The sequence below is a fragment of the Cydia amplana genome, chromosome 10, assembly GCF_948474715.1.
Source record: "Cydia amplana chromosome 10, ilCydAmpl1.1, whole genome shotgun sequence".
Lineage (NCBI taxonomy): Eukaryota > Metazoa > Arthropoda > Insecta > Lepidoptera > Tortricidae > Cydia > Cydia amplana.
In genome coordinates this window covers 7,344,416-7,369,598 of record NC_086078.1, presented here as the reverse complement: position 1 = coordinate 7,369,598, position 25,183 = coordinate 7,344,416, and the positions used below count along the sequence as shown (strand labels likewise).

General features: G+C 37.5%; 4 protein-coding genes across 4 annotated transcripts in view; 3 read left to right on the top strand and 1 right to left on the bottom strand.

Moving 5' to 3' along the window:
* LOC134651346 (organic cation transporter protein) overlaps positions 1-25,183 on the top strand; it is a 499,346-nt gene that overhangs the window by 242,740 nt on the left and 231,423 nt on the right. The window lies entirely within an intron of this gene.
* LOC134651457 (partner of bursicon) lies at positions 710-4,015 on the bottom strand. The gene is made up of 3 exons (XM_063506565.1): positions 3,661-4,015; positions 1,256-1,380; positions 710-897 (listed from the first exon to the last, which is right to left on the bottom strand). Exons 1-3 carry the CDS (start codon positions 3,782-3,784, stop codon positions 727-729), a joined length of 420 nt encoding a protein of 139 aa, XP_063362635.1. The 5' UTR covers positions 3,785-4,015; the 3' UTR covers positions 710-726.
* LOC134651448 (bursicon) lies at positions 5,561-7,777 on the top strand. The gene is made up of 4 exons (XM_063506555.1): positions 5,561-5,907; positions 6,198-6,307; positions 7,144-7,269; positions 7,555-7,777. Exons 1-4 carry the CDS (start codon positions 5,802-5,804, stop codon positions 7,687-7,689), a joined length of 477 nt encoding a protein of 158 aa, XP_063362625.1. The 5' UTR covers positions 5,561-5,801; the 3' UTR covers positions 7,690-7,777.
* LOC134651327 (lysine-specific histone demethylase 1A) overlaps positions 8,772-25,183 on the top strand; it is a 348,735-nt gene continuing 332,323 nt past the window's right edge. The window contains exons 1-10 of the mRNA XM_063506395.1: positions 8,772-8,832; positions 8,916-9,151; positions 9,682-9,871; positions 10,016-10,169; positions 12,154-12,282; positions 12,571-12,713; positions 13,494-13,643; positions 14,622-14,680; positions 15,355-15,579; positions 16,321-16,469. Of these exons, the coding sequence (XP_063362465.1) occupies positions 8,809-8,832; positions 8,916-9,151; positions 9,682-9,871; positions 10,016-10,169; positions 12,154-12,282; positions 12,571-12,713; positions 13,494-13,643; positions 14,622-14,680; positions 15,355-15,579; positions 16,321-16,469 (1,459 nt within the window). The 5' untranslated portion in view covers positions 8,772-8,808. The remainder of the gene's footprint in view (positions 8,833-8,915; positions 9,152-9,681; positions 9,872-10,015; positions 10,170-12,153; positions 12,283-12,570; positions 12,714-13,493; positions 13,644-14,621; positions 14,681-15,354; positions 15,580-16,320; positions 16,470-25,183) is intronic.

Here is a 25,183-nt window from a genome sequence, read left to right as displayed (position 1 = left end):
ATTTATAAAATAAAAGATTTACCCAAATGTATCTATCTAGTGTTCAAATAATTAAATAAAAGCCAAGCCAAAAAAATTAAAAAGATTGAGATGTAGGCACCAAGGGTCGATAGCATATGCGAAATTTAGCGCATTTTTTTTATGCTATTGGACGAACGATAGCGATAGAATCGAGCAGACAAATCGCCTGTTGGTAGCAATTACCATCGCCCTTAAACTCCTGCAATACCAGAGGGGTTGTTAGTGCGTTTCCGGCCTTAAACATCGGTTTAGACTTTTAGAGTTCGTCTAAGCTAATTTTGCATCAGAACAGAACAAAGTGAAGTTGTGTCATTACAACCGTCATCGTCATATTTTCATAGGCATTTGATATTAATTATGACATTGCCACACTTTGCAGTGCACCTATCCGAGACGAATCCTCTGGTGACGTCACATACGCATGATTTGTATGTGATTTCTATCTTATCACGTGCTTCCCTCTCATTATTCCCTCATTAATTTTAATTCTATCAGACCACTCACAGGTACTTACGCACAAAGGGACCTCAAAGAGAGAAATAATATAGAAATTTACACATAAATCTTATTTATTTTAAAACCTTGACCAAATTTAGATTACTATGTAGAATTTATTTTATCATGCCGTATCCACCGTTAATTTTATTTTTCAGAGAAAAAATCAATCCATATAATGTATGTTTTATAATCAAAATGTACAATTTTTCATCGGCTATAGTCTCCACATTTGAAACATTGGCATTCGTCTGGCTCTTGAAGTCTTACTTCCATGACAGCGTGTTTAGGATCTTCCAGTCTTACCCCATCGGCATTATAACAATGTGAAAGTGTAACGATACGTTCTCTGAGGTAATTTTCTCTACAGCAGTGACATTCCTGAAATTACAAATAATAAATATTTATCAATATATACATTCAAAACATAGTCGCATAGATTTTGCAAACTGTACATTTATATTAGGTTATTTATTTTATTGGCTAGAGAGAAATATAATCGACGCCAATGCACGTCGTGGTGAAAATATCAACATTCATAGGACGACAACTTCACAATAATTGAATTAAAACTGTCGTGAGACATAATAATATTAAGCTACATTTACGGTTTAACTCACGAGGTTTTGCAAATTTTACGTTTTTAGTCACTCGCGCGACATGTTTCGGAGAGCATAAATCTCCATTTTCAAGCACTAACAGTACCTACGCAAGTCGCTGCACTGAATGAATTGAATACCTTCAAAAACCCTGTAACAGTTGCAATAGATGGGTGCACTTGGCTACTGCACATTCCTTCACATTTGTTCACAGTGACCTCTCCATTACATGATCTGACAAGTCTTCCCATTTCGTCATACTCTTCTGTAAGTGAAAAAAAATGCCACACACACATTACACAATCAATTTTTTTACTTTAGTTAGAATTTTATACAGGTACCTACTTGAGAATGTCCATAATAATAAGGCCGTAGTTGAATAAGGAAACAACATCTGCCCTTGAGCTATTTTTGCTTGATTTTTTTTATATAGTGTACTCATATCTAGTACACATCACACACAAAATATAAAAAAAAAATCAAAGTGGTTCCGTAGTAAAACGACATTAGGTAAAAAAATATTTTTTTTTCCTCCTAAAGTCATAGATATTTTTTGGCGATTTTCGGGTATATAGTTCGACTGTTAAAGAGGTATATGTGATTAAAAAAAGAACTACCATCCTTTGATTTTTATGACATAAATCACTTAATCAAATTTTCATTCCAAAAAAAAGTATTCAAACGGGACCGACCGTTCTAAATAAAATTAATAACAAACCTATATCTAGTAAGCTAATCACACAAATAAGTGTTATTTTTTTTGTTGAAATGCAACTTGGTCAAAATTGAAAATTCTGATAAGATAGAAATGATTAATATTAATGCAGACTCTTTGCTTTATTACTATAAAGGAGTTTGAACGGATAGTTAGTATTTATCTATTACGGGCATTACGGCCATACTTCTGAAGTTCAGACTTACTTAAGTATTTTTCAATTTTGACCAAGTTGCATTTCAATAAAAAAGATAACATTTATTTGTGTGATAGCTTAGTAGATATAGGTTTGTAATTAATTTTATTTAGAGCGGTCGGTCCCGTTTGAATACATTTTTTTTGTAATGAAAATTTGATTAAGTGATTTATGTCATAAAAATCAAAGGATGGTAGTTCTTTTTTTAATCACATATACCTCTATAACAGTCGAACTATATACCCGAAAATCGCCAAAAAATATCCATGACTTTAAGAGGAAAAAAATAATATTTTTTTTACTTAATGTCGTTTTACTACGGAACCACTTTGATTTTTTTTTAATATTTTGTACGTGATGTGTACTATACTTACTTGGTCAACCAGATCTTGACAGTATAAAAAGGCGGCAAATTTGAAAAATGTAGGCGCGAAGGGATATCGTCCCATAGAAGATTTGAATTTCGCGCCTTTTTTTACTGACAAGATTTGGTTGACCAGCTATAGATATGAGTACACTATATAAAAAAAATCAAGCAAAAATAGCTTAAGGGCAGATGTTGTTTCTTTATTCAGCTACGGCCTTTATGAATATTTTCTCATAACAAGCTACTACAGTATGTTACTTAGTTACTTTTTTTACTAGAGTCTGTGCGGAAAGAGAAGAAACGTGAAATGTATGGGATCCAATACATTCTACGACGACACGTCTCTTTCCGCACAGACTCTATATGTGTCGTTTCAAACAAAAAGTCCCACTTTGTCGCTTGCCATAAGCAACCATAAGGACGCTTTGACAGGTTATTTGTATAATGATACAAGCAAATCTCGTCCTTATGGTAAGCGCCAAAGTGGGACTTTTCACCAGACTTCGACAATAAGGTTTTCTTAATAAATTATTTATTCTTATTCTTATTCTTAATTAGGATCTTGCTTGTGCTTTGACTTTGGATTTTATATTAATGTAATATGAGACTAATATTAATAAAAGATAAATTTAAATATTTAATAAGTTATTTATAGGATCAACCAAATCTTGTCAGTAGTAAAAGGCGGCAAATTTGAAAAATCGCGGGTTAGCAACACTGTGTTCGAATAATTCCAAAATCGCGTGTCATCTGTGTGTTATCTGTGGAATGTGCATCGTGATTATCGTGAATGACAGCCATGATCTTATTGTTTACATTCTGAATCATTTCTATTTCAAGAGAAATTTCTGCTGTCACCATTAAATACTAAGATTATGCATAACCTCAAGCAAAGCTAAGGTGCCTACAAGGCTACAATGTACAATCATGCTCATTGACGGTAAACATTACTAAAATTTGAGGTTATGATAATTCACTCGAACTGACGTATGAAGGGCGGAAAAATAAACACGTTTTGGTTCGATGTACATTGCTGCTTTTCTTAGCGTAATTCTGCTCTTTGAGTGTTACATGGTGTTACCCTACTTTAATTTGCAGTACATTGCTACTGACAAGATTTGCTTGACGCACTATACATATAAACCGAGTATATAATTTAATCACGATTTAATAATTTTCTAAACCAAACATCCTGTGGAATTGAATTCATATGAATTATAATATAATTAGCATTTAGCAATATATATTTTAATACATAAGTAGTTACCCTTTGTGACCAATATCTCACTCAGAGATGTTTCACAATTTTCATCAGCCGAACAAGTAACTAAAGTAACAAGTAAAAATTCTAAAACAAGTAGAACTATGCGTTTAGGTTTATATAAAGCCATTTTGAGAGAACTCTTATGACACAGATTTATGACTATCTAATCTTTATTTTACTATCATCCCCTATGGATGGCTACAAATCAACTACTGTTGTGAAGCTAAGATTTAAGCTTTATATAGCAGCTCATTTTCATTGTTATAGGACGTTACAAGGGATCGCGTCATGACAATCAGCGGGGGTTTGAGCACATAAGTTAAATGTCTTGTAAGTTAAGTGATCAAGCTATGATTATTTTTATTCGTTCTAGGTTATATTGTGTACATTGTAGATGTCTATTTTTGAAGTGAAAACTTCTTTAGCGGCGTTGGGTAATTTTTGAGGTGGGGAAAAAATGATAAACTCGAGACAGCGTAAGGCGATCACGTGACCGTAAGGGGCGTAAGGTCATAATTTAGATGGCATTTAAATCAATAAAGAAAAACTCAATGTTATTTGACATTTATGTTGCGGACTCCTTTTCAAGACTCTTTACCTATGTTCAAATAATTTGACGTTGTCATGGCAGTATGTAAATAAACATGGTAATGAAAAAGTGTGATCTTATTTGAGAATGATAATAATATATAATAAATAAATAGAATACCTCCGCTAAACGTATGTATCGTGTTACCGGGCGTCGGTAACATAGTAAGGTGAGTTTTCACTTCTATCGGCACTCCCGGAGTGCAACCGTTGTTGCTTGTTTTTCTCTTTGGCGATATGTCTACCTATAAAGTTAATCTTGTTTATTTTAAATAACGTTTAATAAGCATTATTAAGTGGCTGTATGCAGAGCATATTTGGGTAATGACAAAATGAAAAAATATTATGTGCTTTTTATTAATAAACAAGCAATTTTATGTTTCGAGCTAAATAAAAAAACTACCGATGGTATCCTGATCCGATGGGATGGGGTCCCTTTGTACAGTCGAGGTCAAAGATATGTTTACACTTTTTGCTTTATTACAAAGGAGTAGGGTTCAAAAGTGTAAACATATTTTTGACGTCGACTGTACAATTTAATACCGATGGTATGTAGGTATAGCACTTCGACAATGTATACGGAAACAGTGTTTATCCTTAACCAGTATTGATTATCCTTTAAAACAAGCAACAACGGTTGCACTCCGGGAGTGCCGATAGAAGTGAAAACTCACCTCTATGTTACCGACGCCCGGTAACACGATACATACGTTTAGCGGAGGTATTCTATTTATTTATTATATATTATTATCATTCTCAAATAAGATCACACTTTTTCATTGACGTGTTTATTTACATACTGCCATAACAACGTCAAATTATTTGAACATATTTAGGTAAAGAGTCTTGAAAAGAAGTCCGCAACATAATTGTCAAATAACATTGAGTTTTTCTTTATTGATTTAAATGCCATTTAAATTATGAGTGGCCACCTTACGGGGCTTACGGTCACGTGATCGCCTTACGCCCCTGACGGTCCCGTGATCGCCTTACGCTGTCTCGAGTTTATAATTTTTTCCCCACCTCAATAAGTGCCCAGCGCCGCTAAAGAAGTTTTCACTTCAAAAATATTCACAAATGTTTAGTAAATATCATTTATAATATAGCCACCGCAAGCATTTGGGCCGGTATGTCCATAAACTACACTTTTTTCAGAAAGTGTATCTGTAACTACTTTTAATTTATTTCGCTTTTACTGAACTGTGACCAGGTGGGCAAAGCTATGTTAAAGGGCAAAGTTTTATATTTTTACGGTATCTACTTCTGTCAATTTTAGTAATAATATATAAGAAAAAAGTTTATGAATTTGATGGATAAAATACTTGTCAGGAAATAGGCTAACTGCGTATGCCCAACAGGAATCCCTTGTGAACGCTGCTGGGGACATGTTCTCTTAAATGATTTTTATAGTTCAGTAGCTACATAAATAATTCGTATAGATCAAGAACCCTTTATATACGACTTTTTCGTCTCGGTAATTCACAATGTTTTTATCCAACAACGGATGTGCACAACTTTACTTGGGTATTGAAAATAAGTAAAATAAATAAATAATCATGATGCACAGTCACGTTATTTTGTTCAGTGTATTATTTTTGTCAACATGTCAGATAAAACAAAGCAAGTCCAGTCTTATTACCCAAGAAGTTGAGCTACCACCAGGTAAGCAAAATGTGTAATGCAAATAATTTTTGAAGTTACAATTTTGTACTGTACCCATTTTATAAGACGCAAAAATATGATATCAAGCAATTTTTTCTATTTTAATAACGCATAACGTCAATAAAGAAAAGATTTCTCTTGAATGAATGATCATCATGATATTTAGTATTCCGCAGGAAGACCTCTCTTAAGTATTCCCTCATCAACAGCTTTCATGGTCTGAGAGCTTTTTAGGGTAGGTATTTGATGCGAGCTGAAAATTTGTGTAATACTTCTCTTATCTTACCCAGGACAGGAATGTGTCATGACTCCAGTGGTGCATATATTAAAACATCCTGGGTGCCAGCCACAGCTGATTCCATCGTACGCTTGTGTTGGAAAATGCACCAGCTATTTACAGGTAAAAGTACTAAAAATTTAACACGATGATACTGCTATTACTATTTTGGGAGTATGTAGGATATTGAGAGGGCCAATAGAGACCACTCTCTCCAGGTATAGGCGGGAGTTATGCCTGGGACCCAAAGCCAATGAGAGTTAGTTAGGAATTGTATAGCAACTGACATTTGAAACTCCATAAGCGCGATGTAGGAGATGTATGGCGATTCATACTACATATCTGATTCATACTTCATAACACTGATTTAAACTTTCACGATTTTTACACATTATTAAATTATACAACGGGACTTAATCGCGTATCTAAGTTTTAAAATTTACCTCCGACGTTTCGAGGACGACGTTGTCCCCGTGGTCTCGGAGAAGACTGGCTTAAGTTGACATCAGCATCGTCTAACCGCGCGAGTCCTCGAAACGTCGGAGGTAAATCTTAAAACTTAGATACGCGATTAAGTCCCGTTCATACTACATATTTTGACGACTGGTCTGGCCTAGTGGGTAGTGACCCTGCCTGTTAAGCCGTGGTCCTGGGTTCGAATCCTAGTAAGGGCATTTATTTGTGTGATTAACACAGATATTTGTTCCTGAGTCTTGGGTGTTTTCTATGTATTTATGTATTTGTTTATTATATATATCGTTGTCTGAGTACCTACAACACAAGCCTTCTTGAGCTTACTGTGGGACTTGTCAATTTGTGTAAGAATGTCCTATAATATTTATTTATTTATTTATTTATTTAATATTTATTTATATCTGTATAGCAACTATAGGAAGTACTTACTTACTACTGCTACAATTGCTTCTACTAAACTTAAAATATATTATTCTTGTGTTCAGGTATCAGGAAGCAAAATTTGGCAAATGGAACGTTCATGTAATTGTTGCCAGGAGTCTGGTGAACGGGAAGCTACGGTTGATTTGTATTGTCCAGAAGCAAAAAAGGAAGAGAATAGATACAGGAAGGTGTGTAGGTTTGTTGTATTAATGTACCTATTTTATAGTATAAACTTGAGACATATTGCTACCGTATAATATAAATTAGACAACTACCACAATATTAACCCTTTTGGTAATACAGTCGCCATCAGATATATCGGAGCGGCCAAGGTGCTCACAAATATCTGCACACGCCTCTATTGTCAAGGCGTTAGAGTGCGTGTTCAGATTTTGTGAACACATTGGCCGCTCCGATATATCTGATGGCGACTGTACATAAAATGTTCTAATTGTATTTTTTATTTATTTCAGGTGGTTACAAAAGCACCACTTGAATGCATGTGTCGTCCTTGTGGTATTATTGATTCAAACGCTATTATTCCACAAGAAACAGTTGGATACGCTGAAGAAGGACCGCTCCATAATCATTTCAGGAAAAGCTTCTAGACGAAAATTGTGTAAATCAAACTTTGTATAGACTCGTGTAGTTCTTATAATTGTTATATTATTCAGAGACTATTAAAAACCTTGACCATATTTTATTATTTATTTCACATCGACTTGTCCAATGAATCCTGAAAACTAAATGTTTTCCAGAAACGGGTCTGTTTCATATCAGTAAGTGCTTCTACCCTTCGGGTGTTCTTCTACCCGAAGGGTAGAAAAGGGCTAAAGAGAGAGAAGTGCTTCTACTGACAATTTCTAGATACACTAAATTTACAATAGTTACACAATTTGTCATTAAGACTATTAAGAGGGCATCGTCCGTCCAGTGGCGCCCTCATTAGGGGGATTGTGTTTTCTAATAAACTAATCCGTTTCTGTATAATCCAGTACATATGTGGTATATATGTTAAAGTTGTAGTCTCGTTTTGATGATTCCAAAAGTATCCGTATCATATCATTCATACCATAGCTTACATGAAATACGAGTATGCCATACTTTAGCTAATATCACAAAAAAAACTAATTACTTTTAACTATTAGAAATGAAAACAAAAATAATAAAGCATAATAATATTTAAAAAGAAGACTGAATGAGTAGTATAATACGGGCTTGCCGCGCTTGCTGCGCTTGTTTTGCATCATTAATTATTTAGTAACATAAGTCGTTAGAAAACATTCAAAAAAATTTTTTTTAACAATTTCTTATAAATCAACAAGTAACAAATATACTTGGTCAACCAGATCTTGACAGTAGAAATGGGCGGCAAATTTGAAAAATGTAGGCGCGAAAGGATATCTTCCCATAGAAAATTTGAATTTCGCGCCTTTTTTTACTGGCAAGATTTGGTTGACCAGCTATATACATTTGTTACTTGTTGATTCATAACCGATGGAACCCTATAATACATTGTTATTAACCGGTACCAACATGACTGGCTTATGGACATCACTAACCCATTTGATACTGACGTTTGGTAAAATATTCAATTCAATTTCTGAACGTTAGTTTGTTTTGTTTCCCGTTTCGCGATTCTTGCTTTCTGCTTCTAGAGTTCTAGACCTTCTAGTTGCGTTTATTAACTGTTTATAACGTCTATTTCTTCATCACAAATTTCCAAAATGAGTCGCCGCAAACGTGTGAAGGTTTGTTATGTTATATTGTATTAAATTCTGTGTATCAAAGCTAAGATGTTAGTAATCATTGAGGTTATGTTTATTGATCTTAGGTCGACAACCGGGATTTGGATGAAAAATTAAAACAAGATGATTCTGAGTCTGATCAGTCTGAAAAGAGTAAAATCACGTCTATTAGCCCAACTACTGTCAGCAGTAGAAGAGAGTCTACCTCAAGCCGCAATACAGACGGGAAAGAATCCAAGAAAGATGAGAAACCGACGATTATATTGGACGAAACCAAAAGTGAAGATATTGAGGAGGTTAATTACAAGGAAATGCTTAATAGGTATGTACGAATGAATATGTATGGCACTACCCTCTTTGCTGTCAGTGTTCCTTGAATATGACAATTGATGGTTAAAAGACAAAATATCTGCAGGGCATCACTTTACAGCTTTTAATAATATGTAATACTTTAGTCTTGCTTCAGTACTTTAATATTCAGGTCTTGGTGTACCCCTTTCACTTCATCCAATTGTTGAAACTCTATGTATGTCTGAGACAATTCTGATAAAAAAACAAACTTGTTGGTATTGCCTCTTCTCCTTACAATATAGGCAACTTTGGTGTATGTTCTTTGACACAGCCCTTTTAGGATTGATGAGATGAAGTGTCCCTTTGAAGTGATAAGAGTTTTTAAAGTGTTCAAATGTTACTTAAGAACTCTACCTACAATTTGTATTTCTTATTTTTTTTTATTATAATTGATTGACTCGTATATCCATGATCTTGTTATCCAAGACGCATTATCAATAGACATGATGAAATAAAATCATTAGTTCCCATCATGTTGCAGCTGCAATTTATCTATTTCAGTTTGGAAGGAGCAGCATTCCAATCAAGGCTGCCGTTTGACAAAATGTCTTCATTGGAAGCCGAGTGCTTCTCAGATCTGCAGGGTGCCTGTAGCCATGCATTTGTTCAAATCCGGAACAGAATCCTGAAGATGTGGTTTGAAGACCCCAAGAAACAACTTATTCAGGAACATGCAGTCTCCAAGATGGAAGTATGTTTTGATTAATACAGTCTCATTTCTGTATAAATAAAAGTTAAATTTGGAATAGATTTAAATTATGCTAGTCAGGGGTGTCCAAATCCAATCCAATTTAAATTACTTAATTCATTTTAAAGAATGCCTTTCTTATTTTAGCCCCCTTATAATGGAGACCCAGCTTTAATTATCAGGACACATGCATTTCTGGAGAGACATGGTTTCATAAACTACGGAATCTATGAGCGGCTTACAGCAATACCATCGCCTCCTAAAGGAAAGCAGAGGCCTAAAGTCATCATTATTGGAGCAGGTGATCTCTAAATGTTGATTTAGTTATTAGTTTATATCCTTTTATTTACAGTTTAAGAGTTGACAGAAGATGAATGAGTTTTCTGTTTAAAAGTAAAGCCAAAATACAATAACTTTATTTTTGGAGCCTGTGATGAAGAAGAATATCCACTTGGTCACATTGCTTTGGTATCACAGTTAACCCAGCCAAATGCCAGGCCATATTACTTGGCAGCACCCGCTTACTCTCTTTGGTAAACACTGCTGAATTGGCACCGGTTCTCTTTGAAACAGAAGTTATTCCGCTTTCATCGCAAGTGAAGAACCTGGGGCTAACAATCGACAGTGGGCTCACATGGGAACCTCAGGTGTCCGACGTAAGTCGTAGAGTAATTAACACGCTAAGAGCACTCTATCCCCATAAACATTTTCTCCCGGTCAGCACAAAAACTCTCCTCGTCCAAGCTCTTGTTCTGCCTGTCCTTGATTATGCTGATGTTTGTTACACTAATATCACTCAAGATTCTTTAAATAAATTTGACCGGCTACTTAACAGCTGCATTCGATTCGTGTTCGGACTTCGTAAGTATGACCATATCTCTTATTTCCGTAGAAAACTTAATTGGCTCCCTATACGAGAACGTAGGTCCCTTCGTACTCTGTGTACTCTCTACTCAATCTTGTTTGACCCGTCCGCCCCAGATTATCTCCGGTCGAAATTTAAATTTGTCACTCCACGTCCAGGTATTACAGATCTTCGCTCTTCCCGTAGCCTTACGCTCATTGTCCCCCAGCATCGAACGGGTTTCATGTCCAATTCTTTCACTATTCAGGCTATCAGACTTTGGAACATTCTCCCACTCCCTATCAGACAAGCGCAGACCAAATTCACATTCAAGCGCATGCTGCGCAAGTACTTCCTTGACAAACTTTCCTCTTCGTCAACTTAATGATTCACACTAGGTGTTTATATATGTATGGTATATATGTAGGTTTATTTCTATATTAAGTATATGTTTAAGTTTATCAATATAGTTTATATTCATAATGATATAGTCCTGTTTTCAAATTAATATATTCTAAAAGACACTGCACCTACTTAATCTTTCTGGTTTGTCCCATTGGTTGACTGGTAGAGAATGCCTTAAGGCATTAAGTCCGCCATTTGTACCTTCATGTATTGTGCAATAAAGATTAAAATAAATAAATATTTAAGTGCTACCGTGAAATTGTGAATGTGCAAAAGCGGATAAGTTTAAATGGCTTACCTTTATATACTAACATATACAGTGTGCTTCCTGTAACAGGAGCAATAAATTAAACTGTAGGCTGTACTCCTCAAACTGACCAACATCTGTTCAGCAACTTTTGAAAATAAGTCATGTTTTGATTTTTATTACACTTTAAAGTTTATTCTAAGACGCAATGTATTGCAAGTTTAAAGCGTGACAAGCAACGTCAAACACACTGATGTCAGCGTACATTGAAGGCAATATTTATTTTGTATGAAAAAGAGGAAGTCTAAAGGATTCATAATTTTTAAAAGTTGCTGAACAAATGTTGGTCAGTTTGAAGAGTACAGCCTTTAGTTTAATTTATTGCTCCTGTTACAGGAAGCACCCGGTATAGACTAAGGCATTGTTACTAACAACTTTTTATGGGCCACAGGCCTGAATTAAAGGAATATTTCATTTAGGCTTACCTAGAATGACCTAGACCTAGATGACGCGTGAACTCGCATGCAAGTTTAGTTTGGAATACTTTGGAATCTAGGAATCAGATTAAAATTTTAAAATATTCTTAGATATATATGTACTTTGATCACAGCACATACTTAACGGCCAAGGCCAAACCATTTCTAAAACTTTGTGAAGGAAATCATTACTCTTTGGCTGCGAGCACTAACTTTGACGAGACATAAACGTGGAATGTGAATGTTACCCCGTTCAAGATTATAAATAAGTTTTTTATTTAGTTGGGTAATAGCATATAAAAATATTTTTCAGGTGTTTCCGGATTGGCGGCCGCTCGTCAGCTTCAGTCGTTTGGCTGTGAGGTAGTTATACTGGAGGGCAGGGACCGGGTCGGCGGCCGCGTGGTCACGTACAGGAAGGGGCCGTATGTTGCCGATTTGGGTAAGTGTTATACTACACGTAGGCGATGCGGTCCGTATATCCTAAGTTTCGACCTTGGGCTGTAATGTTCGTCCGACATTAGGCAGAAGTTTTTTTTTTCCTCAGTAGTCTTGAAGAGCATTTTGCAACGACTCAACCGAAAGTGCAATAGATGAGCTAGTATCTTCGAGGGCCTGCTAAAACGGGTCGGCCCACTCGGACCTCTAACAAACCTGTCCATCTGTAGATAACTTTCTAGCCTCTTCATCAATATACTTTGCTTATCCTTTAACTTTTCTTAATTTACAGGTGCCATGGTTGTGACTGGATTGGGCGGTAACCCAGTGACAACGCTGTCAGTTCAGATGAACATGGAATTACATAAGATCAAACAAAAGTGTCCACTCTACGAAGCTACTGGCAACCAAGTTCCTAAACATAAAGATGAAATGGTAATATTTTATCTTTTATTATAGTAGGTATACATCAGTGACGGCGCGTCCATTAAAAGCCGATTCCCACCGGCTTGCCTGTTTTTGGAGGTTTGAGCAGAGTTGTAAGGGAAATGTAAGCCAAATTAGCCCCCCCGGCTTGCCTATGCATATGTTTGACGTGCCGCCACTGGTATACATTCTCAATAATCATCAGTAGGTACCTATTTCAAGGCAACAATAATATGTGGCTTTCCAACAAAGAAAGGGTCCTTATGCTTCAAGTGCAAGAAGGTCCTTTTTATCTGAAATTCCAATAGAAATTCTGATAGTAAGGTCCTTATTGCACATGCAGTATAAGGACCCTTCGCTAATGGAAAGCCACGTATATTGTTTGAATCAGAATTTGCTACTATTACGTTTTGATCTTATTTAAGTACTCCGAGGTTTTCATATAGTTACTAATCTTTTATTTTATGAAATTTTCACTTCAAAAGATACAAAAGAAAAGAACAATTGATTAAATGTAGAGGCAGACAACAGGCGGTCTTATCGCTATAGAGCGAAAGAGCGAGAGCTAGTGTAAGGCCTGAGTGGACGCTCTTGTTGGGCGTGCAGCGGGGCGGGGCGTGCGGCGCGCATGTTAAACAAATGCAAAATGTATAGGAGCGGCCTTAGTGCACGCTGCTCAAATCACTTGTGAGCCCGACGCTTCGCTGCACGCCCCGCCGAACGCTCCGCCCCGAGCGTCCACTCAGGCCTTATACTTACGCTTAGTAATGATTTATTTGTAATTTGCAGGTTGAGCGCGAGTTCAACAGACTCCTCGATGCTACGTCCTACCTCTCCCATCAAGTAGACTTTAACTACTACAATGACACGCCGGTATCGCTCGGGCAAGCTCTTGAGTGGGTCATCAAACTGCAGCAGAAAAACGTGAAACATAAGCAGGTAATTAATACACTATAAACTATTAAATTTAAAAAAAAACAACGAGTTGCACTCAGGGAGTGCCGGCAGAAGTGAAAACTCAATCACTATTGCAAAATGTCTGCAGCACCATGTATAATTGAGGTTAACGCCATCTAGCGTTACTTCGTCGCATTACTTGAAACCCCTAAGCACATCACTGTTAGTACTCGAGTTATATGAATACCAGTTAGATCGAAACTCACTAGATGGCATTTAAATCAATAAAGAAAAACTCAATGACATTGAAGTAACAGTTTATCGATCAGGTCACCGTCTTGCGTCTTACGGTCACGTGACACCTGTTACGAGTTTAACATTTTTTTCCCCATCACAAAAAGTGCACAGCGCCGCTAAAGAAGTTTTCACTTCAAAAATCACCTACGCTATATGCCAAAAAACCGGCCAAGTGCGAGTCGGACTCGCGTTCCAACTGTTCCAAGGGTTCCGAATTAACGTACCAAATATACGTGCTTAATAATATATTTTCCTTGGACTAGCCATCCTGCATACAATGGAACATTAGATTTACAGTAAACTTAGATAGGGTCACAAAAATTCTTCGTTTTATGGCAAAACATTATGACAGTCATAGTATTTAATGTTACATTGTCTAGTCTCTATAAATTTCATTAAAGCCAGCATAAGAAGATGCTTAGCAGGTAATGTGTTAAAAGGTAAACTACGCACAGTTTTATTTACCTACAATAAAGGTTTGTCTAGTTTATTTTGAACACCTCGCCTGCTAAGCTACTTATGCTGCGTACTGTACAGTCTACGTCAAAAATATGTTTACACGTTTGCACCTAACTTCTTTGTAATAAGGCCAAAAATGTGAACATATCTTTGGCGTCGAAAAAAGACCTTATTACAACCACATAAGGCCTTCCGATGGTCAGTTGAAGTGTTGCTGTTGTTTCATGAACAATATAACAATCAAATAATTGGTTGTTTTAACAGATTCAACAACTGAAAGCGGTCATCACTTTACAAGAGAAGCTTAAGGGTAACATAAATAAGTAAGTATTGTTTGTATTCACGCTGTTTTAACTTCCGTGCTTAAGAAGGAATGTTGTTAAGGCCATAATATGTAATTACAGTCTGCGTGGCGGTCATTTATGCCTTTTAACTTATTAAAGCCTTTTGTCTATTTCAAATTAAAGTTATTGTGTTCATTATCAATAACAATTGTATAACTGTTATTGATAATGAATCAGTCAGCAGGAAACCTATTGTTAAAATTTATTTTATGTCAAAGCGATGCACTTTTTAGAGGAATTAAATCCCTTTAAGAGGAGGGTGGCGTTTTATAAATGCTTGTACGCTAATACACGCTGAAGTCCAACATAACATGATAGAAAAATACAATATAATGATTAATGATCCAAGGGTTCCAACCAAATACTTTTCGCTAAAGTACATAGAATTAAAGAGCTATGAAAGGGGTCTGTTTGAATGGAAAACTCGGTACAGAATGACGCGTTTTAATTGCTCTCGAACATAATTAGGGTAAAATAGCCTAATAAAATAATTGGTCATTTAATGTATAGTCACTGGGCTTTATTTTTGTAGAAAGTCACCACTGCTGCCTTAAAATAATGTTTGACATTAGCATATATTACCCTACCAAAATAAATATTGTGCATATTTATGTAGGTAAATAACATATACCGATGGAATTTTCTTTATACAGGTTGTCTGACATTCAAGAGTTACTCAAGTCAATGAAGATCGAAAAGGAAGCTTTGCTCGTAGAAAAAACAAAACTGGCCGCTGGGGACGCTAGCATCTTGCAAGAGTTCAACCTCCGTCGCCTCAACAGAGAGATGAAGCAATTGTGTAATGAATATGACTCACTGGTTAATCAAAATCAGAGTATTGAAGATAAGTTGACACAGCTCGAGACCAATCCACCAAGGTAACTATAATTCTTGCAACCTCTGCTTAACCTGTCGAATCCCACGATATGACGTCACCATAAGCGTTCTGGCTCATATATGAGCCGTGGGAGCTGACAGATTAAGCGCTTCACACCCTTAATTAATTCAGAAACTGATGACAGGGACGTAGCAATAAGTAGTGAGATGTAGTTGAGGAATGTTTACCTCTCAAACTTTGTCAAAAGGCAGTAAGTCTGTATGCATCGCATACATAGATACTACATTTTTATTTTGATTGACAACACAAGATGCGAGATTTTTTCAAAGTAAATGCGTCTCTTGTGGTAAATGCGTCATTTGAAGTAATCTTCGAAACGCAACATAGTATAACTATTATAGCCATCTGCATTAAAAGTTCAGTGGCCACACTTCAAACAGAGAGGGTTGCAATCATTCTAAAATGTTCCGTTTAGAACAGTGGTTCCTAACCTTTTCAGTCCGGTCACCCCTATGACTAACTAGGGAACCTGATTTTACCCCTCCTCCCAATGGTAAAAAAAATATAAACGTGTACGTTTGTTGTATTGTTATATTAGGTTAGCTTATTACCCCCGTAAAATACCAGTTTTACCCCCACGGGGGTAATTACCCCCAGGTTAGGAACCACTGGTTTAGAAGAAATCTTTAAAGGACGTTACCTCAAGTGACGCATTTACCTCGGTTGACCTTAGTGCCGATATTAATCCTCGGTTCCACTCTACAGTTCCAATTTGTTTTAGCTCCGTGTACCTGTCGGTGCGTGACCGCCAGATCCTGGACTGGCATTTCGCGAACCTCGAGTTCGCGAACGCCACGCCGCTTGGCAATCTGTCGCTGAAGCACTGGGACCAGGACGACGACTTTGAGTTCACCGGCAACCATCTAACAGGTATGTTGGGATTTATTATAGGTTCCGCGAGCGACCGACGATGGATGTGTCCATCCCACAGACAATCCAACCTCTAGACATAGCATAGTCGCGCTACCCCCTCTGCCACACATACGGTAGCGTTTCTCCATCTTCGAGTCAATCCCGTGCCGTGATTGGTCCGTGTCTTTGAACGGACCAATCACGGCACGGGATTCGCTCACCTCGTCCCCCCGCACCCCCGTATTTTTGGCAGCATCGGTTTCATGAAAGAATTGGCCTAAGCTCAGTCTAGAGGTTGGATTGGATTGTCAGTGGGCAAGACAGACCCCGGCTTAGAATAGAATAGAATAGAATAGAAATCATTTATTCAGACAACACATCAATACAAACAAAACACATTGCAGATACAAGGCAAAGATAAACAAATCAGCGGATATAGTATAAAGATGTGAAGCCGAAATGGTCTCCACTCAGCAATGCAGCTGGCACGACTAGCGTGGCCAACGGCGCTGGTTTTCTGTGGAGCCAGCGGAGTGTGCGGGACAGCATGCAGTGCAGGACACGTTGTGGACGACGGGAACAAATAATATTTAATACTATTATAAATAAATATATATCAAAATTATATTATATATAAATATACATAACCTAACTGGTGAGTAACTAAAGTACAATATAGGCAATAATCTGTATTTTTAAATATAAGAGTTCAGGCAGCAAAACTTTGTTGGTCCATTAGGTACGCTTTTAGTTTCGATTTAAAGGAACCAATGGTACTGCTCTGTCGAATTGGTGGCGGAATATTATTCCAGCACTTCGTGGCAGCATAACGAAAGCTGCCACGGAATGCAGCGGTTCTGTGTCTTGGGCAAAGTAGTCTGATACCACGTCTGATATGTTGATAGATGGTCAATTTCTCAAATAAGTACACCGGCCTTTTACTGTTACAGACACCAAAGAGGAGCGTGGCAAAATGTAGAATGCGTCGATTATTCATGTTTAAGAGTTTATTAGTACTCAGGTATGGGCTTATGTGTGACCGAGGTGGTATTGGGAAGCAAAAGCGTGCGCAGGCATTTTGCAGTCGTTGAATAACCCTTTTGGTGCGAGCTAGTAAACAGTTCCCATATACCGTATCCGCATAGTTAAGTTTAGAAAGGATAAGAGTGTCACATAGTTTAAAGCGCATGTCCACACTGAGATGGTTTCGCACCCTGTAGAGAACTGTTAATCTATAAAAGCAATTTCTGACCGTTTCAATGACGTGGTTTTCGAAATGCAGGGAACTATCCATAAGAATACCTAAGTTGCGGGCTTCTGCCACCATGTCCACATTTTGACCTGTAATGTTTACGTTCGGATTTAAATCATTGATTCGTTTCACTTGTTTTTTTGAGCCTAACACAAGAAACTTAGATTTTGTAGGATTGAGTACTAAACTATTCATTTGTGACCAAATGGCAATACGGTGCAAGTCTTCGTTCAGTCTATCAACAGCCACTTGCGTATCTTCAGGCTTAAAAGAAACGTAAATCTGGATATCATCGGCGTATACATGAAATTTGCAATGTTGTATGTTCTTTCCAATGTCTGCGCTGTAGAGGCTGTATAACACGGGGCCTAAAATAGAGCCTTGTGGAACTCCCCTATACACTGGCAGTAGTTCCGACGACACGCTAGAGCCGTCAGCACCTCGTACTTCAACAAATTGTGATCGATTAGTTAGATAGCTCGCAAACCATTTTATTGAACTATTGCTAAAACCATAATAAACTAATTTAGATAGAAGTATGGACGTGTTAATACTATCAAACGCTCGAGAAAAATCTAAAAGTGCTAATACTGATCCCATGCCTTCGTCTTGTGCAGTTGTGCTTACCGGTGTCCCCAGATTTGTTGACTCCGACTCGGCTTTAAAGCTTAGAAGATTTAACCTGGACCAACTGTCACATATAAAGCTTTGTAAAAATCAATAGGTACCTACAGTGTTCATCAATTCAGGGTCCAAAATAATTTACTTTAGTGTTCTTCTTAGAAAGAGTACATAATATACGGGCCATTTTATTTAAAGTTGTCCCCTACACTTTTTTTTAATATGTGAATTTCTACTTACTCAGAATCACGAGCTCTTTCTATCCTAATAGGAGAAAAAAGTGTCCCAAGGTTTTTTCCCATTCCGTTACCATTTTTCATAGACTTTGTATGGCGGTCACGGAATGGAAAAATCGGAAAATGTATGGAAATTTTGGGACACTTTTTTTCTCCTATTAACTTCAACTTCAACTTCAACATTTATTCAGCAAATAGGCCACAAGGGCACTTTTACACGTCAACATTGAATTTACATACAAGCAAAATAATAATAATAATACATCAACAATTATTAAATAGAACTACAACTACCAAACCAAACTAACGTAATACAATTACTTAGAGATGTATAAGGTCTCTTAATGTCGAATTACATAAAAAAAACTATAATAATAATATTAAAATAAAAACAAAACAGATACATGGAAAAAAAAATCTAAACTTATTTAGAGGTGTAAATGTCTCTAAGTGTCAGAACTAAAAAATAACATAGTTTATCAAATTATCCTTAGAGATGTATAGGGTCTCCAAGAGTCACAATCCTGTATGATTAACACATTACGAGAAAAATAAAACATACGAGAACCGAATGAGGCGTCTCATATTAGGATCAAAAGAGCTCATGATTCTGAGTGGAAATAACATAAAAAATCCCAATTGTGAAATAAAAAGTGTAGGGGACAACTTTAAATAAAATGGCCCATTACATAGGCAAACGAAGTTAAAGTTTGTAATTTACACAGTCACTACTATCTACTTTCATTCTACCTAATTAAAATAACCGAATTCAAAATATTTAATAAAATATTTTTTTCCGAATTTACATACTTATAACTGCTTCAGCCTATTTACATCGAATTTTGTAACTAGTTATCCAGCCTCTGTAACGTTTCAGATAGTTATGCATAAATTATGCATATCTGGAGTTTATTAGCGTAGCCCAGACCCAAGGCAGCTGTGACGGACCAACGGGCCCCGTAAGTGATGCAAACGTAAAGGGCGAAGATTATATTAATATTGTATTAAGTATGAAAACAAGAACATGATTTTAATATATGACGAGTAAAGTCTTAAGAAAAAATCGTGTCACACTGATTTAAACTTTCACGATTTTTACACATTATTAAATTGTACAACGGGACTTAATCGCGTATCTAAGTTTTAAGATTTACCTCCGACGTTTCGAGAACGGCGTCCCTACGGGATCCCTAGTGCGCAAAACGTTCAAGCTGATAAACAAGACCAAAAGCGGGTAGTTCGAAAAACTCGCGCGGTTAGAAGATGCATGTCAACTTAAGCCAGTCTTCTCCGAGACCACGGGGACAACGCCGTCCTCGAAACGTCGGAGGTAAATCTTAAAACTTAGATACGCGATTAAGTCCCGTTGTACAATTTAATAATGTAAAAATCGTGTCGTTCGGAGGAATCGTTTGACAACTGAACTACATATACAGCGACGCCATATGGTTAGCGCGACTTCAAGTATGGGGTCGCTACAACAAAAGGTATGGCAAGCGGTCAGAACTAACTACCATATAATGTACGGTAGCCAGAGCGGTAGTCGAAATATTTTCTTTATCAAATTGTACCTTAAAAACATTTAACACCCTGTATACCCATTCCAAGTATGGCGAAATGCATTTTGTTTCGAAATTAGTGTTTGATTAACCTTTGGTTAACATTACTGACCCCCACTGATAGTCTATGGGAAATCAACATAAACCAACACAATTTGCAAATTATAATCCTAATGAGGCTTTTTGTATCTGAGCTCATTTATATATAATCGAATCGGTCATCAATCACTTTGAAATAGGACTTACGGCATGGCATTTTCATCGGTGGGTCGGCGTTACTGTTACAAAAACATAGCTTACATAATCTAGGATGCATATTGCGAGTTTCCACAACTAATAAAAGGTCACCGACTTGTAGATTCACCTTTACACTGCAATAACTTCAATTAGCTGAGGTCTGAGCAGTCGTTAGTGTTTGCTGAGCATTTCCGTGCATTCTAGCGCGATCGATGCGCCATTGTATCACACACAAAAGATGCCACCGAATAGAAATACTTGGCCCTAAAAGGATTGCTGTGCGAGCACTGTTATTTGTTCCCACTCTAACCGGCGTTTAAGAAAATCTCCGCTCCTTGTAGCTATGCTCGGTACGTCCGTACGTTTATATCCCCTGAGGGTTTGAATTTACAGCTACCGATATTATGAATGGGTGGGATTTTTCATACGTTTAAAAGCAACAATTTGTATGAGATTTAGATTATTTATGTGTAAGTTCATCGAATCGTACGTATAAAAATTCGCAAATAACATCAATTGGCGATGTGCGATCGCGAGCCCCTGTCCGTGCCCAAGGGCCCGCGCCGTTATGAATGTGGAATTTTCGAGTTAGTGGCCGGTTGTGATCTTTCTCAGTGGACTTTAGCCCGGGGCGCTGGTTCGTGTCAATAATTACTATCATTTCGAGCCGCGTTTCCATCTTCCACAGTCGATAAATTACCCACTGACTCCTGTGAATTGTCATAATGAGCGTTGCAGAAAACCCGAACCTTACACTTAGCTACTTGGCACTCGTGATGTACCAACTGCTAACGAAAAGCCAAGAATTTGCTGCTTAGCATTAAGTGCCTATGTTTTATCAATAGAAAAATCTGATTTTCGGATTTCAAAGATAGCTACCATCAGTTATTTTCATTAGTATAACAAAATACATAAAAAAACATTGATTATACCTATGTAGTAGAGTGACTACTACAGTTGTTGGCCACTACATACATAGTATGTAATTGGCCACTCTTAACAATTATTGTTAGGAGTTTCCATAGGTATACTATGTAGTGGCCAACAAATATACAGTCACCCTACTTGTAAAACGTATTCTAATTGCTTTCGTTCTTTAATTGTTATAGAGTCTGTGCGGAAAGAGAAGAGGCGTGGAATGTATGGGGCCCAATACATTCTACAACTCTTCTCTTTCCGCACAGACTCTACATGTCATGTATAAAATTTAAGTTCTACTAGCTTTATTTTGTTTTAAAGTTACTATTTTTCGTAATGGTTTATTTTTATAATCGAGAAATATCACCTCAAAACCGAAGTTGCCAAGGCTGTAAATCATTATTTTGTGAAGACTAATCATAATTTTCTCATTCGCTTATCGGTATTGTCAGAATTATTATCGAGTGCTTTATTGTCGTGTACGATAATTAATAAGCCACTTGGCTGTTACTGTCACTAATAAGTCCCTTGTGCATTAATCCTGATTTTACGTCCGTCGATTACGCATAAAGCATAAAAAGGTACGAGGTGAATCTGTCGCGTCCGTTGTTCGGCGGAGATATGTATCACTACAACCAGCCTCTTTTGTACGGTGCGTGCGTTGTCGGCCATATTTCTCGCTGTTCGCTCGGTGTTCGCGGCGTGGGTAGTTGAAAAATGACATCTTGATTGTTGTGCGTTATTCTACTCATGAGAATGTCGAGTCTCGGTCGCGTGTACGGCCATTGTTGAGACTCGCCGCTGGCCCTACAAATTGAACGATTGTTAACCGTTCCATGGAACCGCTGCTATCGTGACTTGTCACGAAATTATTATATTTACCGAGATAACGTATTTTGTTAGATAACGGCGTTTTATGCAAGCGCTGGTTTGGCAGATATTATTACGGCGCTTTCTTGTTCGGAATGCTTTACTGCCCGCGTTTACATCTTTGAGCTTCTAAATATCTGAATGAGGTTGGATTTATGGTTTGTGGTTATTCTGCCCGTATTACCCTTTTGATCAATAAAAATGAGGTAACTGTCGCACTGTCGGGCACTTAATCGTGATAGGTGATACCATACCACGTCAGACTTGCTGCTATGGTTGAAGTGCTACTGTACTGCCATTAGGCTCATAGTTGTAGAACACTGGACTTTGAGTACTTACGTATAATCGAAATCGGTTCATAAATTTCCCAAAAATCTTCTCTTCTTTTTCGATTTATGTATAAGTAGTACTCTTTTCTAGTATAATAATTGAATAACTAACCGTTCATAATCTTTATACCAATATCACTCCAATCTCTTGCTTACCCATTAACTTCGGAACATAAGCAGTTAAACAACCTCTGACTTCACATTCCGGCGATTCCGGTAATAATTACCAACAGCCCGTATAATTTATCGACATCGGACCTACGACGAAGGTATTCCTATATCATAAATACAACTAACAAAGCCAAGGTAAAGATTTATATACTGCTTTGCTGTTTACTGACGACAAATGGCACCTGAAACAAGTCGTAGAGGTTCCGAGGCCAAGCGATCGTCTGCTCAAGCGGCAACGAGTTTTTGATAAGGGCATGCGTGAGGCAATAATGAATGTGATACAGCTCCGGCGTTCTTCATTTATCACTCTCTATATGAATAAAATATCTCGACGCGCCTTTAGGATAGTGTCTAGTCGTGCTGGGGCGCTTAGAGCTCACAGCAGCGATCACAATCTGGCTTTGTATTCCTATTGGTTGTGTGAGCGTGAACGTAGCGAGTTCCCGACCGAACCAGTTTAACATTACCTGAAAATCCGAAGCAAATATGCCCAATTGGAGAGCGAGCTTATGCTGGTTTTACTGATCCTTCGAGACGCTTGTACTTGTTGAGCGATAAGAATGAGGCATCAGGGCTCAGTAATAGTACGCGCTCTCTGGAGAAATTCACACTCGGCCGTTGTTGTTTTACCTTGTACGCAGCTAAACTTGCCACTAGGGGGTATAGTACTTGTAAAAGGAAACCTACCGCTTTGTATCCACATTTTAACAAAGTCGTGCTGTTAGCAAGTGTATAACACTTGGAAGGGTCTTTTCATTGTTTCTGCTTTGTGAAAATAATGCCTCTAAATATTTAGGCAAGTTAGGACGATAAGAGTAAATTTTGGTCCCAAACATTTTTTTTCGCTGCCGTGGTTCTGTAAATGTTTGACACTGGTTTTACTAAAATGTACCTTCTAATTTGTCTTTTCAGCTCTATTGGAAACTGGAGCTCTTTCGGTGTAACAAATGCCCAAATTGTAGTACAAGACTAGACTACGTCGGATCATCATCAAAATTAGGCCTCAGTTACTGTAAATTTCGGAAAGAGACGATACACCTTTATCTACCTATGGCGATCAGGGCTTTATAAATGCTATTTGTGACTAGGTTCATCGAGTTTAGTTATCATTATCAGTTTAGTGATTTTTTTGAAACAATCTGATCACATCAGACATTAATACTGGTCACATCTGATAGGAAGTGTCGCGAAGGCATTACTGTTACAGGAATAGTTGTTGGCTTGAAGAGATCTAGAATGCGTGTGTGGTACTCTATTAATAATCGCATGCCCTTAGCATATGTACCATGTGACAAGCTGGATGTGTGTTGGCTCACGAGGACATCAATTGCGACTTGGCGTCGCTCGCGGAGGCGTCTGGGGCGTGGATGAATAAGCGATGAGCCGACGAATGGCTCTATTAAACCACCATTGTTCTGTTGGTAAGGGTTACTACATGTGTAAATTAAGTCCTAAGATACTTAATCGAATCTCAGGGTTGATAAGCGTTGTCGACGAGTGATTTCTTCGATATGAGCTCGCGAACTATTGGTGTGGATTCTGCAACGAAAGTGTCATGAAGCGCTCTTACGTTATTTTCGACTGCAATTTTAACACTATGGCTGCTATTTAAAATCGTAGGGTGGATCTTAGTCCAACTGGAGTTGTTTCTTCAGCTAAAGAAATACCTCAGCCAAATTAACACTAGGTACGTCTAGGTTCTTTGGGGTTTTACTGGTTGATAGCGACTGCACTGTGTTGATAGCGAGAAACCTGATGCATTTCTTTATTATGCTGTCAACGCAGTGGCTCCTCGTATACCTGTAATTCGCACTTAATAGATTCCGACCACGCTAACTCCTCGTGCCAAGTGCTACGTCTTGATTGCCAAGTGAGTGTAAGCTTAAAGCAGTCGGAGTCTGCTTCTATAGAGTCACTTAGGCTACTGGCCAGTGTTCGAAAATAACCAGGGCGTAAACTGTCACCGTTATACATCTGACCTTTTATTTAGCGATGATCTCCTTAGTAATATCAGCACCATCGGTGCCATTATTTCTTACTGTCAACTGTACCTTGAACATTATAAAGCTAATAGACGATTTAAGGTCAGCTTCGACGTTATCGATTAATCTGGTAACCCTGTCCCTAATGCCGTTGCGCAACCACGTATTGTTCACATCGTGGTGGCTTTCACTAGAACAATATGACGTCACCACGCTAGAACACTAAGTGCTTTTCGTGTAACAGAATTTGCGTTTACCGAGTCTTGAATACCGTGTAATTTACGCAACCCATCGGTATTTTGTTGAACGTATTACGGGATAAAGCAACATAGGACATTAACGGCTTTGAATTTACTTTGCAGATTTACGAGTCCATTGTATGTATTAATTTGCACGTTACGATGTTTATTTTATTGGGTTTACCAATTGCAGTGACACGCAAAATGCATTAGTGTAAACAATTTATTTATGTCCCTACAACATGTTAAACATATGAATGAAATTTTAGCGAGCACTTCCAAAAATACTTTTGTTTTTGGCGCATTTATATAACCAAA

Excerpts from the sequence above, each read along its gene's own strand:
- LOC134651457 (XM_063506565.1), bottom strand. The coding sequence starts at position 3,784 with ATGGCTTTATATAAACCTAAACGCATAGTTCTACTTGTTTTAGAATTT. Across the intron at positions 1,381-3,660 it reads TGAGATATTGGTCACAAAGG|AAGAGTATGACGAAATGGGA; the intron begins GTAACTACTTAT and ends TTTCACTTACAG. Across the intron at positions 898-1,255 it reads CTGTTACAGGGTTTTTGAAG|GAATGTCACTGCTGTAGAGA; the intron begins GTATTCAATTCA and ends TTGTAATTTCAG.
- LOC134651448 (XM_063506555.1), top strand. The coding sequence starts at position 5,802 with ATGATGCACAGTCACGTTATTTTGTTCAGTGTATTATTTTTGTCAACA. Across the intron at positions 6,308-7,143 it reads AATGCACCAGCTATTTACAG|GTATCAGGAAGCAAAATTTG; the intron begins GTAAAAGTACTA and ends TCTTGTGTTCAG. Across the intron at positions 7,270-7,554 it reads AAGAGAATAGATACAGGAAG|GTGGTTACAAAAGCACCACT; the intron begins GTGTGTAGGTTT and ends TATTTATTTCAG.